Source organism: Cervus elaphus, chromosome 24, assembly GCF_910594005.1.
Source record: "Cervus elaphus chromosome 24, mCerEla1.1, whole genome shotgun sequence".
Classification (NCBI taxonomy): Eukaryota; Metazoa; Chordata; class Mammalia; order Artiodactyla; family Cervidae; genus Cervus; species Cervus elaphus.
The window spans coordinates 59,271,917-59,298,958 of NC_057838.1; the positions used below are offsets into that span (position 1 = coordinate 59,271,917).

Genomic DNA, 27,042 nt, shown 5'->3' on the forward strand with positions numbered 1-27,042 from the left:
AATCAGAGAAATGGTTGTCTTCTGTCATTGGGGTTTACACTGTCCTCAGTGTCATTGGGTAATGTGCCACTTGTCTGCCACTGGTAGAGAAAAAAGCCACCCCTAAGAGAGGTTGCCAAAAAAGAGAGATCAGTTATTCCTTCAGTCCCTCTGCTCTGGTGGTATTCAGGGAGGAGAGCCTTTGGACTGGGGTGGGGAGTGTGGGAGGAGGCAACTGTGGGGGCCAAGCCACTGGGTGAGTAACTTTGTCCTTGGCTATATATTATCACCCTTGGCTCAGCCTTCCGAGAGAGAGACTAAGCAGAGATTATTGCTTTTCACAAATCAGATTCCAGGCTATGAGCGCACACTGATATTAAATCTCTTTTAATAATATTTGAGATGTTTTTCTCCAACCATCATGTATTTTTAACTTCCAATTAGCTAAGTCTGCTACCTAGAGGGTCCAGTGTAAGAGAGATTTATGAAGAAACAGCACATGTAAATATGTTTCAGAACTTCTGCAGAAACTTGTAGTGATTCTACTACAGTAATTCTCAAACTTCAGCCAGCATGGGTGCACATTAGAAATACCTGGAAAGCTTTAAACAATGAACCAAGACCCATCCCACAGAGATGGGATTTGTTGCTCTGTTGTGATCTCAGACTTTATTGCTTTAGTTCTCAACTGTCCTAACCTGTGTTTTTAAAACTACTTTATGGATACATATACTTCAATAGAAAGCTTCTTAGAAAATAATTGTAATTTTATTTGTAATTGAATATAGGTGTACAATGATGCACACATCCTGGAGAAGTTACTCAAGGATAAAAGGAAAGAGCTGGGCCCACTGCCTGATGATGATGACATGGCATCTCCCAAACTCAAGCTGAGTAAGGCAGCCTCACACTTCATGGTTCAGTTCAGTCTGTCAAGTATGGGTTGGTTGGTGTAGTTGCTAAGTCGTGTCTGACTGTTGCGACCCCATGGACTGTAGCCTACCAGGCTCCTCTGTCCATGGGATTCTCCACGTAAGAGTATTGGAGTGGGTTGCTATTTCCTGATTTACTGAAATATTTAATTAATTGGTGAACATAATTGAACTTGCACTCCAGCACAGAGTTTCTTGGTTTCTCTCAAGCACTCTCTTCTGTATTTTAAGTAAACATAAAAGCGCATGAGGAATAGAAGAATATAATGTCAGAAGGTTTTGTTTACTTTTTTTGAATGCAGTGGACATTTTGTAAATGTTAAATAGTGAGACTAGATACTTTTTCTACATATGATGCCTGGAAAAAGTATAGGGGCAGGTTTTAATTTTCTTCCTGTTTTTAGGTCTGTTTGTTTGCTAAATTACTGGAATTAAAAGTTAGTCCCTCCTCCAAAAAACAGTGAGTCCTTCCTAGACAGAATTTGAGAGGTTAGAGATGTCTAGCTACTGTACTGTAAGTTAACTCAGCTATCTGTTGAGTGGGCTGTGAACTGTTGTTATGTTAAAAACTGTGAGAGGGACTTAGCTGGCAGTCCATCGGTTAGGATTTTGCCTTCCAGTGCAGGGGTTAGGGTTTGGTCCTGGTTGAGGAGCTGGGACCCCCAAGCCTTGCAGCCAAAAAAAAAAAAAAAACAAAACCACATAACCACTAGTATTGTAGCAAATTCTGTAAAGACTTTAAAAATGGTCATGTCCAAAAAACAAAGCAAACTGTAAAGAGAAGAAAGAAAGCAAAAATAATTAGTACCATTGGGCTAAAGAAGAGGTTTCTGCCTTATTTAAAATATATAAATAAATACCAAAGAAATGATAGTGGTGTTGTCAAATATTCTTTAGAGTCATATTTGCTAAAATGGAAAGAACAAACTCTAATTTTTTGTATGGAATGACTAAACTGAATTTGCAATAGTTTTGGGTATGATTTATTGCTTAAGTGATCATTCCTTTTTGTTAAGCTACTTATTTATTTTTTCATGTAATTATAAAAGCATACAACAATGAAAACCTTCTAATTTTTCACTTGCAGGAATGAAAGTCTCCTAATTTATAGGGACATAATATCTTTTAAAACTAAAATTAATTATATAAGTTGAGTTAAGAAACTAATGACAGATACTTTAATAGTAACTGTATTAGTTATTGTTTAGTTAATAGTAAATATAGAACTAAATTATATAAATACATGTATATATTTTTTTAAAGTTCAGGGAGAGGAGATTTTACCATGCAGTGTTAATTTTCTTTTCATTTCTCAGTGTTATATTATGAAAAACTCAAAACATACACAAATATAAAGAACAGTACAATGAATCCCTGTCTATACCTGTTACTCAGCATTTATCAAGATTGTGCCATACTTATTTCCTATATTCCCTGTGCCCTTCTTTTTTCTTTGTTCTGAATTATAAGGCACATCCAGTCATGTCATTTTATTTCTATATAGTTTATTATGCATCTTTAAAATATGCAGATACTTTCTTAAATAATCATGACATCATTGTCACACATTACAAAATTAGGAGTTTCTTGGTTTCCTCTAATGGCTTATAAATCTTCAAATTTTACTGATTGTCTCACAAATATATTTTTACAGTTTCTTCCAATCAGGATCTAGTTAAGTTCTGTGTATTACATTTGATTATTTTACTTAAACTCATACTTCAGAGCAATCCGCCTCCTTTTTTTCATCCTCCTGCTGTTGACTCTAGAAACCTGGTCACTTCCTTGTACAGTCCAGAGTTCTTAGTTACTTAGTTTACTTCCTTAAGATGTCAGTTTACTTTTTCCTTATTTCTTAGAAATGGACATTAACTTCAATGGCTGGATTAGATGCAGTTTCAACTTGTCAAGTAAGGTCCACACGTTGCATTTGATTGATAGTTCTTTTTTTTTTTTTCCATTTCAATTTGTTTCAATTGTTTATTAACGGACCAGATTACAAAAATAATCCTGGTAGATACCTTAGTTCATCCTTCTAATAAGCCTGTTGATCTGGTCTTCCCTGTTGCCAGCATCTCCACCTTCTACAAAATGGGTGGTCTTTTTCTTCATTCCACCTCGTGGAGAAGACAATTTAAAGGGCCACAGGAAGTTGTTTGCTTCTTTGAAACGTTTTCCAACAGTATAGTTCTCATGAATCAGATCCTCCATGCAGATGATTCCGTATTTCCCAAGAGATCGAGCAATCAACGCGTTGTCTGTCAGGGCAATTCGCTTTTTGTTGATTTTGCCATAACCATGCTTGTAGATCAATTCATTTACAGACTTCAGATTTGGGTACCCTCATGCAATGTATGGCTCCACAATTCTCAGCATGTTAATTGATGCCTTGTTGAGCTTCACAAAGGTGCCATTGAAGATCTGCCGGAGGCGAAGGAGCTGCAGCACCTTTCGAACCTTTGGGCTCACACCGTTGATACCTCTGATCCTGATGACAAATGCCAATTTGGGTTCCGCGGGTACATAGAAGTTGCCAGCTTTCCGTGCCATCCTAGCCATTCGAATTTCGGTTCTGTACATCTGCCTGTATTCCTTGTGGTAATGCTTAGCTTTTTCATAAATAAGCTTCCTCCTTGCCTTTCGAAGCATCTTTTGGGCAAACTTCTTTCTCAGGCGCTTGATCTTAAGCTCTGCGAAATTCTTTCGCTTTTTCTTAAGGGTTTCTGGCACAGCAGGAACCTTCTTTTTCTTCTCTTCTGCACCCTCCATGGTTCCAGCCGGGAAAGAGAGATTGATAGTTCTTTTAGTCTGTAAGTTCTCCATCTCTTTTTGTCTTGCAGTTTGTTAAGGAAATTGGGTTTGTACTGTAGTTTTCCACAGTCTAGGTTTTTGTAATTGTATCCCTTTGGTGCAGTATTCACGTGTTCCTTTGTCCTTTGTATTTCCTATAAATTGGTAGTTGATCAGATCCAGATTTTAAATTTGATTCTTCACTCACTTTGGCACAGAAACTGACATAAGAGGTAGTATAGTCTTCCATCAGGTGGCATGTGATACCTGGTTGTTTCTTTAAATTATGTTAATAGCTATTGATGCATGCTACATAAATTTATTGAAGAGATGTAAAGTAGTACTAGTTTAATTTTATCATTGCTTGCTCAGTTACTAACTGAAATCCTTCTATGTAGAGAAACTGCCTCATCTGTATTTGGTTACCCAGTGGATGGGTTTTTTGTTTGTATGTATTGTTTTGGTTTTTGAAAGGATAAAAGCTAGATTTCCCTTTTCATTTACCAGTTTTCAAAGAGACAAGGTAGTGCATTGGCTTACTAAAATCCTGTAGCATCTACCCCATTGTTTGTTTTTATTTATCATTAAGGACTATTAGATTTAAACATATTCCTGAGTTTTAACCCATTGCAATTATGGTTCTTGTTGATATTTACTGTTGTCGCAGGCTGGCTGCTGTGGTCTTTTGAGCTGACCATAGTAAGAAGTCGTTGATAGACTCTTACTGTCTAGCGTCTCAAGATACAGCAAACTGATCTTGTGTAGACTGGGAATCAACCATTTGCCGAAGAGCTAATAACATTAGTTTTTGAAATCAGTATTCTAAAAATATAGTCAGAATTATTTAGGGATATACTGCAACTGGGTTGGTCACTGTTTCTAGAATTTTCAGTGGACAGGGCTAAGAAATTTTGTATTTTATATTTAAAGAGAAAATTCACCATAAGTTCATATTGATACTCTCAGTTGAGATGCCAAGCCACAAGGTTTTTATTCACTGTCCTCTGTTTTAATGTGTTTATCTCTTTTTCTGCCTTGATGAAAATCTCAGTTCTCCAGGATACCATAGGAGATGGAATTAGAGTGTCACATAACTGCTCATTTCCTTTATTCTGCCTTATTCACACTGTCTCAACATAACAGTACTTACTGTCCCACCAAAAATATGAGTACTGAAAATAGTTTGTTTTTCTAGTTCTTTCTTTGTTGATGGGATATATTTCACTAGAAAAATGCTAATTATTTTTTTTTATACATCACTTGAAATAATTCCTTCCTTATGGTTAGGCTATCAACTATATACAAATTTAGGTTCATTTGTTTTATCCATTTAACATTAAATCTTTTATTTTAGGTAGGAAGAGTGGTATTTCTCCTAAAAAATCAAAATACATGACTCCAATGCAGCAGAAACTAAATGAAGTCTATGAAGCTGTAAAGAACTATACTGATAAGAGGGGTCGCCGTCTCAGTGCCATATTTCTGAGGCTTCCCTCCAGATCGGAGCTGCCTGACTACTATTTGACCATTAAAAAGCCCATGGACATGGAAAAAATTCGAAGTCACATGATGGCCAACAAATACCAAGATATAGACTCCATGGTTGAGGACTTCGTCATGATGTTTAACAATGCCTGTACATACAATGAGCCTGAGTCTTTGATCTACAAAGATGCCCTTGTCCTACACAAAGTCCTGCTTGAAACTCGGAGAGACTTAGAAGGAGATGAGGACTCGCATGTCCCAAATGTAACCTTGCTGATTCAGGAGCTTATCCATAATCTTTTTGTGTCAGTCATGAGTCATCAGGATGATGAAGGAAGATGCTACAGTGATTCATTAGCAGAAATTCCTGCTGTGGATCCCAGCTTTCCAAACAAACCTCCTCTTACTTTTGACATAATTAGGAAGAATGTTGAAAATAACCGCTACCGACGGCTTGATTTATTTCAAGAGCATATGTTTGAAGTATTGGAGAGGGCAAGAAGGATGAATCGGTATGTTTTCAAAGTCATTCCTTTTTGAGAAGGTGTGACATTTAATGTAAAATAGAAGAAAGAATTTGCTTTGATGTGCTATTTCAGCATACAGTTGGTGGGGTGCTATTTTGAATTTTAATTAGAATGTATAGAGAGTAAGAATGTTCTAGGGGAGAGAAGACACTACTGAATTGTCTAAGGCCAATGAGAGGAAGAAATGAGAGACAAAATTGAGGATATGTTGAAAAGGATAAACTTTTAAAATATAGCCTTTCATAGGACATGTATTTTAAAAGGATGGAATGCTTTTAATTAGAAATAATAAAGTAGCTCTAAAATATTGATCTGAGCTTACACTGATTTAAATTTGATTGCCATTTCAGACTCCTCAAAGGGCTTCTTTTTAATTTCAGATTTGTCACTTTTAAGTTCATTCTGCAGACATTAAATGTTATGAAAAGAAGAGGCAGTCAAATTTAAATTTCCATCAAACTTAAATCCCCTTCAAATTTTGATCTATGCTGTATATGTGTCACACAACAATAGCATATACTCAGCTGTGGAAACAGTTTCAGTTCAGCAATTATGGTGTGTCTTCTTTGTGCTCTTGGGATCACCTGGGGAGAATCAAAGAGTTAAGAATACAAACCCTACCTTCCTAGAGCTTATTATCTGTCATGCTGATTGCTAGACCTTTAGTCAGTGGGCATGGGGTAATTCCAGTCAGGGACTTTATGAAGCCTGGGTTTGCTCTGGATCTTGAAAGAAAAGTGAAAAGTAATATTTGCTCTTCCTATTGAGTGCTTGCCCTTTGTAAAGTACCATGTAGACAATCTCTAACCCTTACTATAGACATCATAGGTAAGCAGTAATCTTCCAATTTGAATATGAAGACGTGCACGACAGAGAGAAGTAACTTGCCGTACTCACACAACTAGTGAGTGCAGTGGCTTATCTTGTTCCTCACTGCAGAGCGCTGCTGCTGAGCCAGTCACCAGGCCAGTCAGCAGTACAGCCGGGGATGGTAAGACTTGAGCTCTGTGCTCTAAGAGCTTAAAGTCTGATAGTTGGAACAGCACCTGTGCTTAGGGAGCAGTCATTCCCGGCATGAGAGAACATTTAAGGACTTGCTTGGTATTTAGTAAGATGGTGGAGTAATAAACTTCTTTAGGGTTCTAAAGAGCATGAGATATCAGGGAAGCATGGGGAAATGGGTGGGATTCACATCAGGTAAGTGGTGTGAGTAAAGGCATAAGGTTAGGAAATGAGTGTGGTGTGTTCCCAGGACAGGTAGAGTTATTAGGGTCAGGTTGGAGAGGCCTCTGAGAGACACATTTCAGATATGGTCCTTATTCTTCAACAGTGCAGGGAGAAATAAAGGGAAATAAAGCGGGGGTTGGGGGGGTGGTGCAGAGAGAAAGAGAAATAAAGCGGGGGCGTGGGGGGAGTGTATCCTGCAGTCAGAATCTGTGTTCAGTTATTTCTTAGTTTTCATTTATCCTAAAAATAGTTATTAAATGTAGCTACCAGTTATGAGCATGTTCTGGATACATGGAATATACCAGTGGGCAAAACAGACAAACCCTTCCCTCATAGAGCTTAGAGTTCTATTCTTGTTTTCAGTTTACTTAAACAGTCCTTAAGTCTAAAATCACTCCTCTTCTCCCTACCCCACACCCTACCCCCATTACTTCTTGGGCTTAGTTCTGTGAATGAGTCTTCCAAAATACATTTGTCTCTTAGATTATTATTGGGCTTCCCTCGTGGCTCAGATGGTAAAGAGTCTGCCTGCAGTTCAGGAGACCCAGGTTTGATCCCTGGGTCGGGAAGATCCCCTAGAGAAGGAAATGGCAACCCACTCCATTATCCCTTGCCTGGAAAATTCCATGGACGAGGAGCCTGGCAGGCTATACTCCGTGGAGTCGCAGAGAGTCAGACACGACTGAGCGACTTCACTTTCTTTCTTTCTTAGATTATTAGCAGCTTTGTTCCTTGCATAGATAATATGATTATTGTAGGAACTAAGCAGATTTCTATCTGTTAGAAATAAGCTCTTTTCTTTCTCCCATTGTTGACCTGATTAGTTTTTGCTATTGAGGCCTAGGAGGTAAGAGTCCAACGTAACTTTACAGTATCCCCTTCTTTGTCTGAGGTTTCACTTTCTGCAGTTTCAGTTACCCAAGATCAGCCCAGATCCAAAAACACTAAATGAAAAACCCAGAAGTAAACAATTTGTAATTTTTAAATTACACAATTTAATTTTTAAATTACACGATGTTCTGAGTGCATGATGGAATTATAAACCTGCTCTTTGAATGTAGCATGGATTATCAAAAGTGCATTTTCAGTTTTAATTTTATACTTGTAACTATAAGCTCTTATAGAATTAATTTCAAGTGAACAGCCTTCCGGAGAAGGCAATGGCAACCCACTCCAGTACTCTTGCCTGGAAAATCCCATGAACGGAGGAGCCTGATGGGCTGCAGTTCATGGCGTCGCAGAGTCGGACACGACTGAAGCAACTTAGCAGCAGCAGCAGTAGCAGCAGAACAGCCTTCAGAGTCTCTATTCAGAAAATAGGCATCAAAATAGTGTTGTTCGAGTTTCTTCCTTGGCCAGTTTTATTGTTTTCCTACAAGTGTTAGCATTTCTGTAACCTGAAAAGATTCCAGAATCTCCCTGGAAACACTCATCTGGGTTGTTATTGGCAGTGTTTTAGGCTGCCAGGTCACCTGTGCTTGTGAGCAGCATTCTGGAGCCTTCTCTCAAGTTTGATGCTCTAATAGTTGGTGTCAGCAAGCAGCTGACTGGGTTTGGCTGCAGCATCCACACTGCCCTGACCAGAATGCCTCCATGGCTGCTGCTAAGTCTTTGTCTCTGGTTACCTTTGTGAATAATTTTTCAAACCCTGATATTCCTAGTAGTTAGTAGAATTATCTTTAGGCCTTCCTCAGACCAACAGTGGATGACAAATAGTAATAAAATTTCTTTGAGTCTAAATTATGAAGTTCATTTTGCCCAATCGTCTCATTTTATAAATGGGGCTGCTGCTGCTGCTAAGTTGCTTCAGTCGTGTCTAACTCTGTGCAACCCCATAGACGGCAGCCCACCAGGCTCCCCCAACCCTGCGATTCTCCAGGCAAGAACACTGGGGTGGGTTGCCATTTCTTTCTCCAATGCAAGAAAATGAAAAGTGAAAGTGAAGTAGCTCAGTCGTGTCTCACTCGCAGCGACCCCATGGACTGCAGCCTACCAGGCTGTTCCGTCTGTGGGATTTTCCAGGCAAGAGTACTGAAGTGGGGTGCCATTGCCTTTTCCGTGTAAATGGGGAGAATCTCTTAAAAGTTTTCAGTATGACACAGATGATTTTTTTTTTTCTGTCTTTCATTGTGTTGCCTCTGCTGGTTCCCCAGAATTATGTAGTTATTTCTCAGGAACTAAAATGAACACTAACTCTGAGGCCTGCAACCATTTTGTGATGTTCTCAGGACTTTGAAGTTTAGGTTCAAATATTTACTGAGTCCTAGCAGCCTAGACAACCATAATATAGATCCAAAAAAAAAAAAAAAATGGGCTGAATCTTCTGTTAATATTTTATCTAGTGTGTTGATCCCTTAACTAAAAGAAAGCTAAAATTAATCCCAAGATTAGATTCAGGTAAGTGTTACACATGGTATGAAGCCTTAGTATAGTCCTTGGTTCTGGCAGCCATCTTCTGTTGCCAAACTTAGCTAATGCATGTACCACGTTTCTGCCCCAGGAAGCTGGGTGAGGCTTTTCCTTTTACATGAGCTGTATAGGGAGTGAGCCTTAAGGAAAGGGAAACTGGTGGGCAGGAGGCTCACTGAGGTAAAATTGAACAAATTTTAAGGAGATACCCATATTAGAACTGCTCAGAAGTCACCACTGTATCAGTGACTACATTAAAGAAGCATTTCACGGGATGCTTTAACATATGATCAGGGTGTTTAAAAGAAGCATATTGTGTGTCAATGAATGTTCTTGATGCTGTTACAGGACAGATTCTGAAATATATGAGGACGCAGTAGAACTTCAGCAGTTTTTTATTAAAATTCGTGATGAACTCTGCAAAAATGGAGAGATCCTTCTTTCACCAGCACTCAGCTATACCACAAAACATTTGCATAATGATGTGGAGAAAGAAAAGAAGGAAAAACTGCCAAAAGAAATAGAGGAAGATAAACTAAAACGAGAAGAAGAAAAAAGAGGTTAGTTTCTTTTCACTTTGTTAAATATGAAGAAACATTATTATACTCTGTTCTAGCTGCTCTTGCTGTGGAGTAGACCTCTCTTTGTGTAAATGAAGACTCAGGGCGTTGGCTCTTACAAAATGGACATGGTAAGCTGGAAATGTTTTTGTCATTGTCAGCTTAATCATCAGACTGGGAAAGATTGGAAGTTGCCTGTGACACAGCTCTTACTCTTAGTATTTCAAGAACAGAGTCAGTTAATTCACAAATGTGGCGGCTTAATACCTCTTAATACTACTGGTAGATAAAAACCTAAGGGGCCCATCTTAGGCTCGAAAGCATTCTGAGCAGTGAGTGCATTAAGTTTCTGCCCTGTTGTTCAACAGCATGGCTGTCCTTATATGGACTCAGACAAGTAGATGTTTGGGTTGAACCACATAAGGAGGAGGAAATTTTTATTTTAATTGTATCAACCTAAAAATGTTACTTTGAAAAAAAAAAAAAAAGTTTGGAGAAGGGAATGGCAACCCACTCCAGTATTCTTGCCTGGAGAATCCCATGGACAGAGGAGCCTGGAGGTCTACAGTCTGTGGGGTCACAAAGAGTCGGACATGACTGAGTGACTAATATTTTTTGTATTTTACCGGAAAATACTCCTGTTAGGTTTTATTCCAGTTGAACTAAAATAAGGAATCAACCATTAGCCTAATTCCTAGGAGAGGTACTTTAAACTTGAAAGAATATGTATCTTATATGTAGCTGACCATCATAATACAGAGTTATTTAAACTTCTTGACACCCTGCAATTAAAGTTATTTTTATAAACCAAAAAAAAAAAAAAAAAAAAAAAAAGTTACTTTGAGTCACTTGCCAGAGCTTAGAAATATTTGAAAGTAGGAACTTTTATTAGGAAGTTAATCATTCCTGAAAAAATGTTCACATAAAATCCCTAGAATGTGTAACTTTTCCAAGAGTCATATTTATCTTTGGCATCAAGTCTGCTCCTTAGAATTTTTTCCTCAGGAAAGGGAGTGAAAGAAGTTGATTTAAGCAAATTCTCATAGGCAGTGCCATATGGAAAAAAGAAGAGAAAGGAACCCAGTTGGTGAGGACTGATTTTACCAGCATAGGGCTACCTGCCAGTAGAAACCAGCAGCTTTTCCCCAGAGGAGTGTACTCATTAATGATGGTGAGAGAGAGAGCGCGTGGGTGTGTATGGGTGTGTGTTGGACTGGAAGAGGGGGTGGTCTTGTGTCTTGACCGCCAACAAAAGCAGTTGATGCAGGAATGAACTGACTAAACTTGCAGCTTTGCTTCCCCCAGGTAACAGTTGACATTGAGGAATATCCTGAAAATTACTGTAGAAGGACTCACATAAACTCCACACATTCTTGGCTGATTGGAAAGCTGCCCATGTGTAGAGTTGCGAGAAGCTGATGAGGCAAAGTGGAAAGATACACCATGCAAATAGTAACCATAATGAGTTGGAGTGGCTATATTAATCAGACAAATAAACTTTAAGAAATATTACTAGAGATGAAGAGGGACATTTTAAAATGTTAAAAGGGTCAAAAACATATAATACTTACAAATGTATATGTACCTATGGAGGAGAAAATGGCAGCCCACTCCAGTATTCTTGCCTGAGAAATCCCATGAACAGAGGAACCCGGCAGGCTGCAGTCCATGGGGTCACGGAAGAGTCAGACACAACTTAGAAACTAAGCAGCAAACAAAATGTACCTAACGGTGGGGCTGCAAAGTCCATAAAGCAAAACTGACAGAACTGAAAAGGGAAATAGTTCAACTATTAGAGTCTTGATGTATCTTTCTCAGCAAATGACAGGCTAAACCAAAAATTGGCAAAAGTATGACTCAATAAGATTAGGCTGTCATAGACTGAATATTATGTCCCCCACCAAAATTCATACGTTGTAGCCTCCAGTATGTTGGTATTTGGAGATGGGGGCCTTTTGGAGATAATTAGGTTTGGATGTAGTCACGAGAGTGCAGTCAGCACAGTGGAGTTGGTGCCATTGTAAGGGGATGAAGAGCAGGAGGACGGCGGTCTGAAGCCGGAAGTGGGTCCTCACCATCGGCCAGATCTGCCTCCAGACCTGTGAGACATGGATGTTCGTTGTTGAACCCACACCGTTGTCTGTGGTGGGTCTTCTTACAGCAGGCTGAGTTCTTGGACAGTACTGTCAGCTGGCTTGACCTGACGGACGTGTAAAACACTACACCAGTGACTACAGAATACACATTCTTGTAGAGCCTGCATGGAACATTATCTAGAAGGGACCATGAGCTGGATCATAAAACATGTTTCAAAAATTTTAAAGGATTGAAAGCATACCAAGTTTGTTCTTTGAACACAATAGGATTAGATTAGAAATTAGAAATCAGCAGAAGGAAATCTAGAAAATCCCCAAATATTTGGAAATGAAGTAGTACATTTCTCAATAAACTATGGATCAAAGAAGACTTCAGAAGAACAATTAGAAAAATCTTGTACCGAATAAAAACAAAAATAATATATTAAAATTTATGGGATATAGATAAGGTAGTTATTAGGAAATTTACAGATTTTTAAACATGTATTAGAAATATACATGTTTAAATTCATAAAAATGAATGCATTTTTCCACTTCAGAAATTTAGAAGAAGAGCAAATCAAGCCTGAAGTAAATAGAGGAAATAATAAAGATCAAAACAGAATTCAGTGAGTGAAAAAGACAGAATGCCAGTACTGTACTGAGTGATGTTTGAGACACCTGTGACAAAATTTTGTATACTTGGAAGTTTTTCTGTTTAAATTTAGTTGATACTTTCCCTGGCAATGCAAAATTAATGACAGCTGCTCTTTGAATTACGCAAAGCCAGCTTTCACAGCATGACCTCTAGGCAAGAAGCATCAGCATCACCTGTTAACTTTTTAGAAATGCTGGTGCTCTGTTCCCATGCCAGACCTACCAATTCAGAAACTCTGAGGGAGGGACACCACAGTCTTTTTTTTTAGCAAGACCTGTAGGTCATTCTGATGTGCACTTAAGTCTGGGAATCACTGCTCTAAGGCCTTGGATTTAATGAGTGGAGCAGCAAAAACTTATGGCACCTGCCTTCCTTCTTGGTGGATTAGCAGTGATTTGTGAACCCAATATAAGGTGGCACATTCTAGAGAAAAGGCAATACTGACATTTTTGTGGGGGTTTTGGCCATGCCACATGACTTACGGGATATCAGTTCCCTGACCAGGGACTGAACCCAGGCCTTCCTTAGTGAAAGTGTCAAGTTCTAACCTCTGGACTGCCAGGGAATTCCCTGTATTGACGTTTTAAAGACTGCTGGTCACTGCTAATTGATCCTTAGATACCAGGAAATATTTTCGATGACTTAATCTGTGATGAATACCTGTGGTTGAAAAGCAGAGCCACGTAAAGAAAAAAGCTAGGAGACTTGCATTTCCTTTTTCAACGTTGTACCTGTCTTCCGAGCCTGGGAGGCTTTGCTGACGAGAGGAAAGAAAGACTGCTGCAAAGAACTGCTTTCTGAGGCTGCCAGAGCATCCCTGTTAGTAATTACTCACCTTTTGCACTAATTCAGAGACTGTTTCCGCAGCATGAGACTGGAGGTAGCTAGGAAGTGGTGCTTTGCTGTAGAATGCGAGGTCAGCACTGGAAGGACGGGGTACGAAAAGCTTAAAAGCAGAGAACTCTGAAGGTTGTTGTAACTAGTTATTTATGAGTATTGAAAGACGGCAAAATGCTGGAGAGAATGGTGGTTTTATGTCAGTCAGCCTTCTCTGTCTTTAAGTCGCAGAGTAGGTTTCTTAATAATCAGTGGAAATTGAGGGAGACAAGATGTCACACACCCTGTTTTTATATTAAACGCCAGAACTAACTATTCCTACTTGGGTCAGTAAGCAAAAGTAAGACTGCATAAACGTGGGCAGATTGTATGCCGATACCATTGCTCCTTCTTCCAAAACAATTTAAATGACGGAAGGTGGCTTTTAAAACAAAACAAAAAACAAACACAAAAGCATTCACTCCCCTCAGAAAAAGTGAAGGAAATAGTGGAGGAGAAGATGATGGCAGTTAAAATTTGGAAGCTAGTAAAATTGATAGATAAGTTGCTAATGCTGGCTTCAAGGCTGGTGTCATATAAAGACCTTAGCAGGCCATTTACTGTCGAGAAAGGCGCAAGCATTAGAATGCCATGTACACCTGAAAAATGAAGGTGCATGCAAGACTGGAAACAGAAAGTTTAGTTGAAAGTCTAAATTTAAAGGAGTTGAACCTCTAGATTACCTCCCCACCCTTCCTCTGACTGTTCATCCCTGAAGTGTTCAGACTCAGGGAGAGCAGGCTGACCTAAGGGTTGGGGTATGGTTCTGAAGAGGGGAGTTACGAAAGGATTTATACCAGATAGTGAGACCCCTGATCTTCTAAACTTCTGATCTCCTAGAATAGCTTTTAATTTTGAGACAGGGAGAATTTTTCTCTTGAGAAATGCAGCAGGCAGTGGGGAAAACTGAAGATAACATCTGGTCCTCAATGAAATCTGCCATTCAGCCAGCTCTATGTATGCATGGAGAGCTTCCAGTCAGCTTTTTAAGTGTTCTAACATTTTAAATAGAAGCCAATATTTATTTAAATGGGACCAAATATTTAAGTGAAATCTCTCTAAGATGTTAAGATAAAGAACAAAACAAAAAAAGAACCTTAGCGGAAACAGAAAAAGTGAAGGCTGCAGGAGAAAATATTAGACTTCAAGGCCTGGAATTAGTTCTCTGTGGCTCCACACTTTTCCCTCTGAATCATCTTTTTTCATGAAAGATAGCACATGTTTGTACCTGAGTTTTATCAGCCTGTTTCCTGTCTCTAGAGTTTGGGGAGGTTACCAGCCTTCTTTCATTTTGTACTCTTTCTCTCCCTTTCAGGCCAGTGTTCCTGCTCGTATAAAATTCTCAAGAACCTTGTGAATCTACTGCATATGTCACAAGGATTCATTTGATTAATCAACTACTAGATAACATTTTCCACCAAAATTGCCAAAACTTTTTTAAAAATTTATAATACCAGTATTAGAGAATGAATGGAGAAACAGACCCCCACTCCCTTGTAGCCAAATAGTGATGGATTTAAATTGGTATAGACTTTGGGGGTCAGTCTGGAACATGCATTTAAAGACATTTAATGTACTTATTTCCAGATCTTCCATTTATTAAAAATTATCCAAAGGAAGTAATCAAAGAAATGGGCAAAGCTTTTTACTAAAAAAAAAACTATGGTGTTTGTAAATGATGGTTTATATGTTGTTTAGTTGCTAAGTCATGTCCGACTCTTTGTGACCCCATGGACTGTATAGCATGCTAGGCTTCCCTGTTCTTTACTATCTCCCAGAGTTTGCTCAGATTCATGTCCATTGAGTTGATGATGCTATCTTAACCATCTCATCCTCTGCCACCCTCTTCTCTTTTTGCCTTCAGTCCTTCCCAGCATCAAAGTCTTTTCCATTGGTAGGTCTTCGCATCAGATGGCCAAAGTATTGGAGCTTCAGCATCAGTCCTTTCAATTAGTATTCAGGGTTGATTTCCCTTAGCATTGTTTGGTTTGATCTCCTTCCAGTCCAAGGGGCTCTCAAGACTTCTCCAGCACCACAGTTTGAAGACATTAGTTCTTCAGTGCACAGCTTTCTCTATGGTCCAACTTTGACATCCATACATGGCTACTGGATAAACCATAGCTTCGACTATATAGACCTTTGTTGGCAAAGTGACATCTTTGCTTTTTAATACACTGTTTAGGTTTGTTTTAGCTTTACTTTCAAGGAGTAAACATCTTTTAATTTCATGGCTGCAGTCATCTGCGGTGATTTTCGAGCCCAAGAAAATAAAATCTGTCACTGCTACCACTTTTTTCCCATCTATTTGCCATGATTGATGGGACCAGATGCCATGATCTTAGTTTTTTGAATGATGACTTTTAAGCCCACTGTTTCACTCTTGTCTTTCATCCTCATTAAGAGGCTCTTTAGTTTCTCTTCACTTTCTGCCATTAGAGTGGTATCATCTGCATATCTGAAGTTGTTGATATTTCTCCTGACAATCTTGATTCCAGCTTGTGATATGGAAACCATTAAAAAATATATTTTAGCAAAACTAAAAATCTTCTTGAAAAGCATTTGATCTCAGAGGAAATTTTTATGATATTAAGTGTATAAAGATATAGTTTCTGGGCTTCTCTGATAGCTCAGACAGTAAAGAATCTGCCTGCATTGCAGGAGGCACAGGTTTGATCCCTGGAGAAGGAAATGGCAACCCATTCCAGTATTCTTTCCTGGACAATTCCACGGACAGAGGAGACTGGCAGACTACAGTCCTTGGGGTCGCAAAGAATCGGTCACGACTGAGTGACTAATACTTTTCATATATAGTTTACAGTATACTGTGTGAAATACATGTTCCATATCTCCTTAGTTCTAAGATTCCATTCATTGTGACATAACCATGTTAATAACAGTCAGAAGAAAGAAATTTCAGAGGTATTAAGATGGAAAGAAAGTACATACAAGATTTATCTCTAGGATCACATGATTTATGAGTGGCCTGTTTTCTTCTTTATACCTTTCTGTATCATCCAAAATGACTACAGTGAGCATATATTATTAAGGTGATTATTTTTATTCTGTAGATACTTTATTTATGTATTTATTTAAATTAATGGCAGTTGGCTGTAATTTAAAAAGACAATTTCGAGTGGAGACTATTGGGAATGTGGATATCATACTATTTGTCCTGAATCCTGCCTTGGAGTATCTGGAAAAGAATTAAATGTATTAGTATGTGTAGTTTTAATTCTGCATCTGATTCCCACATCCCTTTCATGGGGACATTTTTCTCTTTTTTACCTAAGAAGCTGAAAAGAGTGAAGATTCCTCAGGAGCTGCAGGCCTCTCAGGCTTACATCGCACATATAGCCAGGACTGCAGCTTTAAGAACAGCATGTACCATGTTGGAGATTACGTCTATGTGGAGCCCTCAGAGGCCAATCTACAACCTCATATCGTCTGTATTGAGAGACTATGGGAAGATTCTGCTGGTAAGTTCCTTTTAAATTGGGGAGCAAATTGGTGAGCTGTGATTATTTTACTCCTTGTTTCTCAGGGAAGGAAATTGTAACTTAGACATTTTACGCCTTTCCACAGTAATTGTTTTACGCTCTTAATAAGTACAATTCAGTACCCACTATATAAAGAACATAGGATCAAGCACTGTTGGGCAGTGGCATAGCTGAGTCAAAAGAAATGTAACTTCTTGAAGTCTAGATGAGAGTCATTCATTCAACTGATACTTATTTAAAAAATCCAAAAACCAAACCCTGTAGGTTGGCTGAGATTCAGAAGAACAAAAAGTCTGTGTTTTGTCCCTAGCAAAACCACTCTGGTAAAAGTCACAAATAAAGAAGAAATTGTTATAGAGAGACATGTGGCTTAGAATTTGATTTCAAAAAGGCTTCCTAGAACAGTTGCCTTTAACTTGAAACATAGAGAATGAATAGGAGTTAATGAAGCCAAAACCAAGCAGAAGTGTGATCCAGACAATCCAGTTCTTTCAGCTGTTCATCATATAAAATACCTTTGTATTCTTTAACCCAAGTGCTACATATGTCCTTCAGTATATCTTACATCCTTATTAAAGCACACAGCTTAAGCTGTGTCCTGACCCAGCAGAGTAGAGTAGGTCCCATCACCTTCCTTGTTCTATTTATTTTACATCTTTTACTGTAAGGGGGAAAGTAGCATTTTTAGGTGTCATTGCACTTTATTATTTTAAAGTATTGTTTCTTCTAAGATAATTCTATTAAGGAACCATGGCCTAAAAGCACATTGCTCGGTTCAGCTCATGGCAGAATGGATGGAGTATTTGCTCATTTTACAAAGAATATGTTATTTCCATTAATGGTAATTCTCTCTCTTTTTCCCTCTTTGTTTTTGAGGCGAAAAATGGTTGTATGGCTGTTGGTTTTATCGGCCAAATGAAACATTCCATTTGGCTACACGAAAATTTCTAGAAAAAGAAGTTTTTAAGAGTGACTATTACAATAAAGTTCCTGTTAGTAAAATTCTAGGAAAATGTGTGGTCATGTTTGTCAAGGTAAGAAACTTACTAATCCCCAAACAGTAAATTATTTCATGGAGTTCACAACCACAGAAAATTGATATTTACGAAATGAATAGTTGTGTTTAAAACTGTTTGAATTTTTTTAGGCTATGTCTCTGGCTTTATGTAAAGATTTGAGGAAAAATAAATCTGAGCGTAAAGGTGAAAGACCCTTAGTTGCCTATGCTCTATAGGCATATGCTGCTGCCAAGTCACCTCAGTCGTGTCCAACTCTGTGCGACTCCATAGATGGCAGCCCACCAGACTTCCCCGTCCCTGGGATTCTCCAGGCAAGAACACTGGAGTGGGTTGCCATTTCCTTCTCCAATGCATGAAAGTGAAAGTGAAGTCACTCCGTCGTGTCCAACTCTTAGCGACCCCATGGACTGCAGCCTGCCAGGCTCCTCCATCCATGGGCTTTTCCAGGCAAGAGTACTGAAGAGGGGTGCCATTGCCTTCTCCGATAGTATATGCAGTTAGCTTAAATTTTTTTATATTGCCAGACATATTTTTAAGGATGACATTTTCTGAAGAATCATTAAATTTTCAGTGTGGTTTTAGGTAATATGGTGTATTTTTTGTTTGTCTGTCTACTATAGGCACAGGCTCAAAGCTTTAAAGAACTAGCTGTCTGAAATACTAATGTACTGTCATAGGGGCAGTTGGTAAAACTTCAGGTCAGTTCAGTCACTCAGTTGTGTCCGACTTTTTGCGACTCCATGGACTGCAGCACGCCAGGCCTCCCTGTTCATCAGGGAGGTAAACTAAATAAGCTAAATAGAATATACTGAGTAATGCCATTCTATATAAGAAAATACTCCTGATCTCTAACCATTTATCATTTGTTGTTAGTTGTCAAAAAGTCTTAACACTTTACCTTTTATTTCTTTGCTTGGTTGGTGTTTTTGTCTGTTTTCTGGTTGCTTGGTTTTCAGAAAATTCACCTAATTGATTTTATTCTTATATCCACCAGGAATACTTTAAATTATGCCCAGAAAATTTTCGAGATGAGGATGTTTTTGTCTGTGAATCACGATATTCTGCCAAAACCAAATCTTTTAAGAAAATTAAACTGTGGACCATGCCCATCAGCTCAGTTAGGTTTGTCCCTCGAGATGTGCCCTTGCCTGTGGTCCGGGTGGCCTCTGTATTTGCAAATGCAGATAAAGGGGATGATGAGAAGAATACAGACAACTCAGAGGACAGTCGAACTGAAGACAGTTGTAACTTGGAAAAGGTATGTAGATAATAGCCACACAGAAAAGAATTTTAATTTCAAAACACCCCTTCTCAAAAATAAATGAATAAAATATTCAACTTCAGAATTAGAAAAAGAGCAATAATATAAAATTTTAGCCTAACAAAAAGAAGGGAACTATAAAGGAAAGAAAAATTAATACTTGGAAAACATAATAGCAGAACTGAAAAGGAGACTTTGATGGGTTCAATGAGATAAACTACCAATTATCCTAATAAAGGAAAAAGAAAGGAATTAAGCTCAACATATAAAATATAGAGGAAACTTAAAGACTTGTGTGTTTCTGTTAATAAATTTGAAAACCTGAATGAGGGCATTCCCTGGCAGTTCAGAGGTTAGGATTTTGCACTTTCATCGGCGAGGGCCTGGGTTCAGTCCCTGGTTGGGGAACTAAGATCTCACAAGCCTCTTGGTGCAGCCAAAAAATAAATAAAAACAAATAATAATAGTAAAACCTGAATGAAATGAATAACTTTCTAAGATAATACCAGTTAGTTAAGTGAAATCAAGAAAAAATAACATGTTTAAGTAGATAACAACATGAAAAAAATTTTTTTTAATGTCAGAGAGCTCACTCCAAAAAGTATTTAGGTCAGATAATTCCATAGGTAAATTCTTTCACCCTTTAAATTATTCCAGGAGTTCCCAGACAGTCCTGGGGTGATTAAGACTCCACACTTCTACTGCAGGGTGGCATGAGTTTGATCCCTGGTCGGAGAACTAAGATCCCACATGTTGCAGTAAAGCCAAAAAAAATATTATCACAGAGTATGGAGATCAAAGAAAATGTCCCAGTTTGTCTTACCAGGACAGAATAATCTTGGATTCCAAAGTCTGACAAAATAAAAACAGAAAACTGCAGTTGAGTATCAGTTTATAAATATTGATACAAAAAATACTTGGGGGAAAAAATGAAATCAAGTACAAATGAAATCATAGTAGTTTGAGAGCAGCATGACCACGTAGAAGGGAGTTTATTCTCAGAATGCAAGGATTAGTCAAAATTAGGAAAATTTTGTAATATACTTTATATTAGTAGATCAAAGGAGAAATTATTTGATAAGGTATAGTATTCATCTGGATTGAAGCCTTTAAATAGATAGTCCCTCAAAATGATTTTTAAAAATTGTGTATCAAGCCTAAAGTGAAAGCAGTTCCTTTGAAAGCTATATACATGACATAGGTGCTTGCTTTGCCATTATCTATATTTTTCTGAATAGAGCAAATATAACTAGACAAACAAAATTAGTAAAATTTTGACAACTAAGAGGCAAAATTATTTTTTTGCCGAGAATTGGGGAGAAATTAACTGTGAAACGTTTTTGAATACAGAGAATTCAACAAGTAGAAATTTCAAAATGCGTATATAAGTTAATAGCTTTCTTGTATAAACACAACAGTAATTCATAAGATTTTGAAAGTAAAATGAAAATGTTGAATAAATTTTAACAAGTGTTATAAAAAATCGTGGAAGAAACTATCCAGTTCACATGAACCAAAAAAGAAGATACACTAAGAAATTATCTTAAAAGGAGTATTATGGAACCTGTAGGAAGAAAAACAGTCTATTGAAAGCTGTTGAAGATTTACTTGAGTAAGTTTTGAAACTTGACGATACTATCATTCTTATGAAAGAATAAATGCATGACAGTCACGAGAAAAAGAAGAAAAACTGAAAGAGCAGTCAAGAGTACTTTACCCTGCCAGATAGTATTGCATTTTACAAAATTACATTTTAAAAATACTGAGTTAGTTCAGAATTGATTAATGAAGGGAATAGGCTTTTCACAATTAAATCCAGAATATACTCATTCATTTTAGTTTTACATATTTTAACTTTTATTTTGAAATTACTTTAGACTTAACAAAGTCATTCCTTATATTCTTCATTCATCTTCTGCTAATGTTAACACCTTGTACAAGGATCAAAACCATAAAGTTAGCATCAATACTATTTACTAATCTAGTGACCTTATTCATTTTTCCCCTTTTATCCCACAGTCGCCTTTTTTTCTCCTAGTTTTATTGAGATACAATTGACATATAGCATTGTATAAGTTTAAGTTGTACTGCATAATGATTTGACTTACATACATCATGATAATGATTACCACAGTAAATGTGGTAATCAACATCCATCAACTCATATAGGTACATATTAAAGAAATAGGAAAATTTTTTTCCCCTTGTGATAAGAACTGTTAGGATTTGCTCTCTTAACGTCTTTCTTATAATGTACAGCAGTATTAATTATATTCATCATATTGTACATTACATCCCCAGTACTTATTTATAACTGAAAGTTTGAACTTTTTGACTGCCATAATCCAATCCCCCTTCCCCCCCATTATCCTGCCTCGTAACCACAAGTCTGATCTCTTTTTCTGAATTTGTGAATTTGAAATATAATTAACCTACAATACCATGTTAGTTCCTGGTATACAGCGTAATGATTCAGTATTTCTATATATATATTTCATAGTGATCACCATGATAAGTCTAGTCATCATTTAAACATACAAAGATATTATATAATTATAATTATTCCCTGTGTTGTACACTTCATACCTGTGACTCATTTATTTTATAACTGAAAGTTTGTATAAACACAGTATTTTAACTCAGCAAGAGAGGATGGAATCAAATGATATTGGAAAAACTGATAGCTATTTGAAAAAAGAAGGAAAAAAAAACCAGTTGAACTTTCATTTCATATTCCAAAATAAGTAAGGTATAAACATTTAAAAAGAAACATAAGTTGCTAGCCTAAGTACGTTTATGTTATTTACGTATAATCTTTTATTCATTTATAAGCTTCAAATGGATCCTTTATGATATAAAACCCAGTAGCCACAAAAGAAAAAAAAGAGATCATTTTCTAGATTTACAATTGACAGAATCAGTTAGTTTAATGAAACAGTCTTAGGACTGCTGTTTCTAAAGTACAAGAACTCTTTGAAGTCTAGGAAAAAAATACTACTAGAAAAATGGGCAAGGGACCAAATAGATCATTTGTAGAAAATCAAAAAAACATAAATGTTTTAATCTAATAGTCTTTAAAATGCCCAGCAAATTGACAGTTCTGAAGACTAGTAATACAGCCTGGTGTGAATGTGGGACAACACACACTCATCTCCCATCAGTGGCTTTCTCTTTGACCCTGTTGTTTGATAACAGGGAATGTGTTCCAACATAGTACTCAATTCTAGGCCACACCCAAATGCCTGTGAATAGGAATTTGTCACACATCCATTCATATAATGCAAACTGTGTGGTCAGCAGAAGGAATTAACAAGTTGCAGAATGGAATATGGTTCCATCATTACTTAGAAAAACCAAAAATGTGTGCTTTATGTTTTATATATGTGTAAACAACATGAAAAACAATAAATTGGTTAAACTAAACTGGGTGGTTATCTCTGGGGTTGGATCACAGAAAACTTGATTTTTAAATTTTGCATACTCTAATGTTTGAGTTATTTCCAACAGATGCACTGTTTGTATAGGGAAAAAGCATTTTTAAGTTCTTAATGTAAAAGACAAAAAAAATTTTTAGTTTCTTAGAAAAAAACATCCATTTTAGTGTCATTAAAATGTTAAAAAGAGAAAAGGAGCTTGGGAAAGAACATGAAATTTTGTACATTTTACCAGTATGTCTGGGAATCATAGAGATACTAATTTTAAAAGAGGAAATACCAGTGGAAATCAGTGTGGGAATTAAATTTGTTTTTGTTATTGGAGTTCATTAGTACCCCGTGTCCTGTGTATGAATTACTTTTTTTAGTCTCATATCTTTATTTTAATATTGCATGGCTAAAATATATCATACCAAGAAATTTTTAGAAGGATAATTAGAACAGAACCCATTTCTTTTTTTTTTTTCCATTTATTTTTATTAGTTGGAGGCTAATTACTTCACAACATTGCAGTGGGTTTTGACATACATTGACATGAATCAGCCATGGAGTTACATGTATTCCCCATCCCGATCCCCCCTCCCACCTCCCTCTCTACCCAATTCCTCTGGGTCTTCCCAGTCGGAACCCATATCTAAAATAAATATGTATTCTTAATCTCAGGGCTTTCTTTATCACAGCTTCCATTCCTTCTAGTGCCCCTCAATCTAGCATATGTGTGATACCTCTCTCATTCTTAAGAATTTTCCAAGAAGTCCATTTCAGTATCACATTTGAAATCAAAGATCAAAGCATTAAATTATCTGGGCATTCCAGCAGAGTTTTTTTTCCTTAAGTTTTAAGTTTCCGGTATTCTCAGGAAAATGCAGTAGAAAATTTGGGGGTTTTGCAGTTTCCTCAATTCTTACATGTTTTAGAGCTTTTGTATTTAAAACACCTAGTGCTATGCTCATTATCAGCTAGTTTCTCAGTAAATTATTATTCTTAGTTTCATTAATCAGAAGTATCTTTTCTTTTTTTTTTTTTGCTAAGACTGTAAGAACAATAGTGAACGTTAAGTGGTTTTATGAGCCAGGCGTTATTCTGTGTACTCAACATGGATCGTGTCATTTAAGCTTCCTAACGACCCCGTCTGATTTGCACACTATCTTCGTTTTACAGATGATGAACCCAAGGCATGAGAGGTCAAGTAGTTTACCCAGAGTCACAGCAGTCAGTAGCTGACAGACGCTGTGAATGATTCAAAGGCAGAGTATATGTGTTTCTGTCACAGAGGCTATGCTGTTCCTTCTCATGTTAGAATAAACCAAAATGATAAAATTTTTATATCAGTTGTTAATATGCAGAAATTAAGAGCTTAGTAAATATGGTGAAGAGGAAGTTTGTATAGTATTTGCTCCTTTATAGCAGTTGAATGAGGCTGTTTCTGAAATTAAGTCTTCATTGTTTGTTGTTGTTGGGTTTTTTTGGGTTTTTGTTCTTCTTTTTTTTTGGCTAAAGTCTCCAAGAATGTGAAAAGGAAGGAGAGAGTAGTAAAAGAATCTTTGAGTAACATTTTATGAAAGTTAACTAGAAATTTAAAATAGATACAGTATTTGATAAGATTTAGTTTAATTTCAGTAACCTAAACTTTTGGTTTCCTGTTTATTAGTTTCTACTTACGGTTATTTTTTAAGTTAAAATGAAGGAAAGTCTGCTTTGCCTTCATACTTTCTATTCCAACTCCTTGATTATCAGATCCCTGTCTTTAACCAGTTTCCTTTATCACAGGAGAAAGAAGATGTCCCTGTGGAAATGTCGAATGGTGAACCAGGTTGCCACTACTTTGAGCAGCTCCGGTATAATGACATGTGGCTGAAGGTTGGCGACTGTGTCTTCATCAAGTCCCACGGGCTAGTGCGTCCTCGTGTCGGCAGGTGAGCATTTTGAGTTGAGAGAGGACAAGGTTTGGTTTGAGAGATTTGGTGCCAGTAGGAGTTCATTACTGTCTAGGATGAAAACCAAAGTCCCTCCCTTGGGAATATCACCTACTTCCTTTCACACCACACTTCCCCTGCTCATGCCTCTAGCCACACTTCCTCTCATGAATCCTGTTGTGTTTGTTTTTTTTCTGTTTCTTTTTCTCCTCCTTCCATTTACTGAACTCTTCAACCCAGAAATCTCCCTGCCAACTTCATATGGTGAACTCTTTTTAGCCTAAATTTGAAATGGCACTTACTTAAGGAAGCCTTTCCTATCTCCTCTAGACTGGATTAGGTCCCCCTATTACACATCCTCAGAGCTCTGTGTATTTCCTCCTCCTCAGAACACATATCAGTTATATTATCAGGCTTCCATATGAGACTACAAATGCCCTGAGAGTTAGAGACCCTCTCTTTTTGAGCAAAAAAGTGATATATACCTTTATATCCCTTGCTCCAAACATAGTGCATGAGGCTCAGATATTTGGTAAACAAGTAAATGGGTGAAAGTATGATTGGATGGCATAGTATAGCAGTAAAGGAGTTTAGGGAACAGGGCTGGGCAGTAGAGGATAGTAGTTAAGAAAGTAATTGATTCCAAGAGATTTTGATGTAAGTCCCAGCCCTGTCGGTTTAATGTTCTTAGGCAAATTATTTACCTCTCTGGGCTTCAGTTTCCTCATTGTATTTGTTCGTCATTTAGTAATTGTTTATTATATATATACTATTTGCTAGGTTCTGTAGATACATTAGTGAATAAAAGAGACAACTATCCTTAGTCTCCTGGATCTTTTTTCTAGTAGGAAGACAAACTGTAAACATGAGTAAGTAAAGTGTATAGTACATTAAATTATGATGTATGCTATGGAAAGAAACAGAGCTGGATATGGGAAATTGGGAGTGCCATGGTCAGAGTAGGGTGTTCAAAACTTTACATAGGCTGGTGTGTAAAGCCTCACTAAGAGTTCACAGTTGAGCCAACACTTGAAGGAACCAAGGAAGTGAGTAATGTGAATATCCAGGGAGAAAGCTTTCCAGGGACAGAGAACATCCAGTTCAAAGACTGGAGAGAGAAGCATGCCTGGACTGTTCAGATCAGAGCTTAGACAAAGGGAGTGGGCAGTACTTGAGTTAGGTAGGAAGTACATGAGCCAGGGGATATAGTGCAGATTGTGTGAGGCTTCAGAAACTACTGAAGGGACTTGGACCTTTACTGAATTAAATGAAATACCATGGATTATTTTAAGTGCAAAAATGGCATTTCTTTTTTCCCTCCACACACCATGGCATGTACGATCTTAGTTCCCTGACCAAGGGTCAAACCTGTGTCCCCTGCAGTGGAAGTGCAGCGTTTTAAATACTGAACCACCAGGGAAGTCCCCAGAAGTGACATCTGACTTAGGTCTTAGCAGAAGGGCTCTGTCTACTGATTATTAAGAATAGACAGTAAAGAGTCAAAGGTAGAAGGGCAAGACCTGCTAGGAGGCTGTTGCAGTAATCCAGGCAAGAATGATGGTGTCTCAGGCCAGTAGTCACATCCACTTCTACGAATGAGATCCAGTTTTGAAAGGTTGAGTTAAGAGAATATAGTCCCTGGTGGCTCAATGATAAAGAATCTGCCTGCCAATGCAGGAGACGTGGGTTTGATTGCTGGGTTGAGATGATCCTCTGGAGAAGGAAATGGCAACCCACACCTGTGTTTCTGCCTGGGAAATCCCATGAACAGAGGAGCCTGGTGGGCTATAGTCCATATGGTCGCAAAGAGTTGGACACAACTGAGCAACTAAACCGCAACAATAGCAGCAAAGTGTCCAGGAGAGAGGGAGGAGTCAAGGGTGACCCCTGCATTTTGATCTGAAGAACTGAAAGTGTGTATTAACTGAGATGAACATGCTGCTTCATGTCTGGAACCTTGAGACTTTGGGAACAGTAATAATATCAACCTTATGGTGTGGTTCTGAGAAATAGTACAGTGTCCTGCACAGAGCAACCAGATGTTTTCATTTTTTTCTAGGGAGATGGTCAGTGGCTTTCATTAGATTCTCATGAGGTAAAGGGGTATTAGATCTTGACCTACAAGAAGGTCATGAACCATGGCCTTAAAAGGAATGTCTGCCACTGATGTAATCTGACCGCAAATATTGATGATCTGTGTGTTTATTCAGCTCACAAGTCCAGGAAGAAAACCTGGGAGTAAGCTTAAACTATTAAGTTGTATTCCTTGGTATTATGTTTTAAAAAAAAAATTTCCCTCCTGAAATGAGTAGACAGATGTTCACTTCTTTTTTTCCCCAAATATCTTCTTATATGTTTAAAGGGGGACAAAAGAATCAAGAAAATTGTCTTATTATC

At 37.6% G+C, this 27,042-nt stretch overlaps 1 protein-coding gene and 1 pseudogene across 40 annotated transcripts in view; one reads left to right on the forward strand and one right to left on the reverse strand.

Moving 5' to 3' along the window:
- Positions 1-27,042, forward strand: part of PBRM1 (polybromo 1) — a 106,645-nt gene that overhangs the window by 54,775 nt on the left and 24,828 nt on the right. For 33 of the 39 annotated variants that reach the window (XM_043886115.1, XM_043886123.1, XM_043886116.1 and 30 more), the window contains 7 exons: positions 768-873; positions 5,056-5,698; positions 9,698-9,909; positions 16,809-16,994; positions 17,892-18,049; positions 19,029-19,292; positions 24,500-24,645. In XM_043886115.1, the coding sequence (XP_043742050.1) occupies positions 768-873; positions 5,056-5,698; positions 9,698-9,909; positions 16,809-16,994; positions 17,892-18,049; positions 19,029-19,292; positions 24,500-24,645 (1,715 nt within the window). The remainder of the gene's footprint in view (positions 1-767; positions 874-5,055; positions 5,699-9,697; positions 9,910-16,808; positions 16,995-17,891; positions 18,050-19,028; positions 19,293-24,499; positions 24,646-27,042) is intronic. The other 6 variants (XM_043886117.1, XM_043886113.1, XM_043886126.1 and 3 more) reach the window with 1 other exon arrangement.
- LOC122682853 lies at positions 2,872-3,700 on the reverse strand (annotated as a pseudogene). Its single transcript, XR_006337558.1, has one exon. The product of XR_006337558.1 is annotated as a 60S ribosomal protein L7-like (transcript).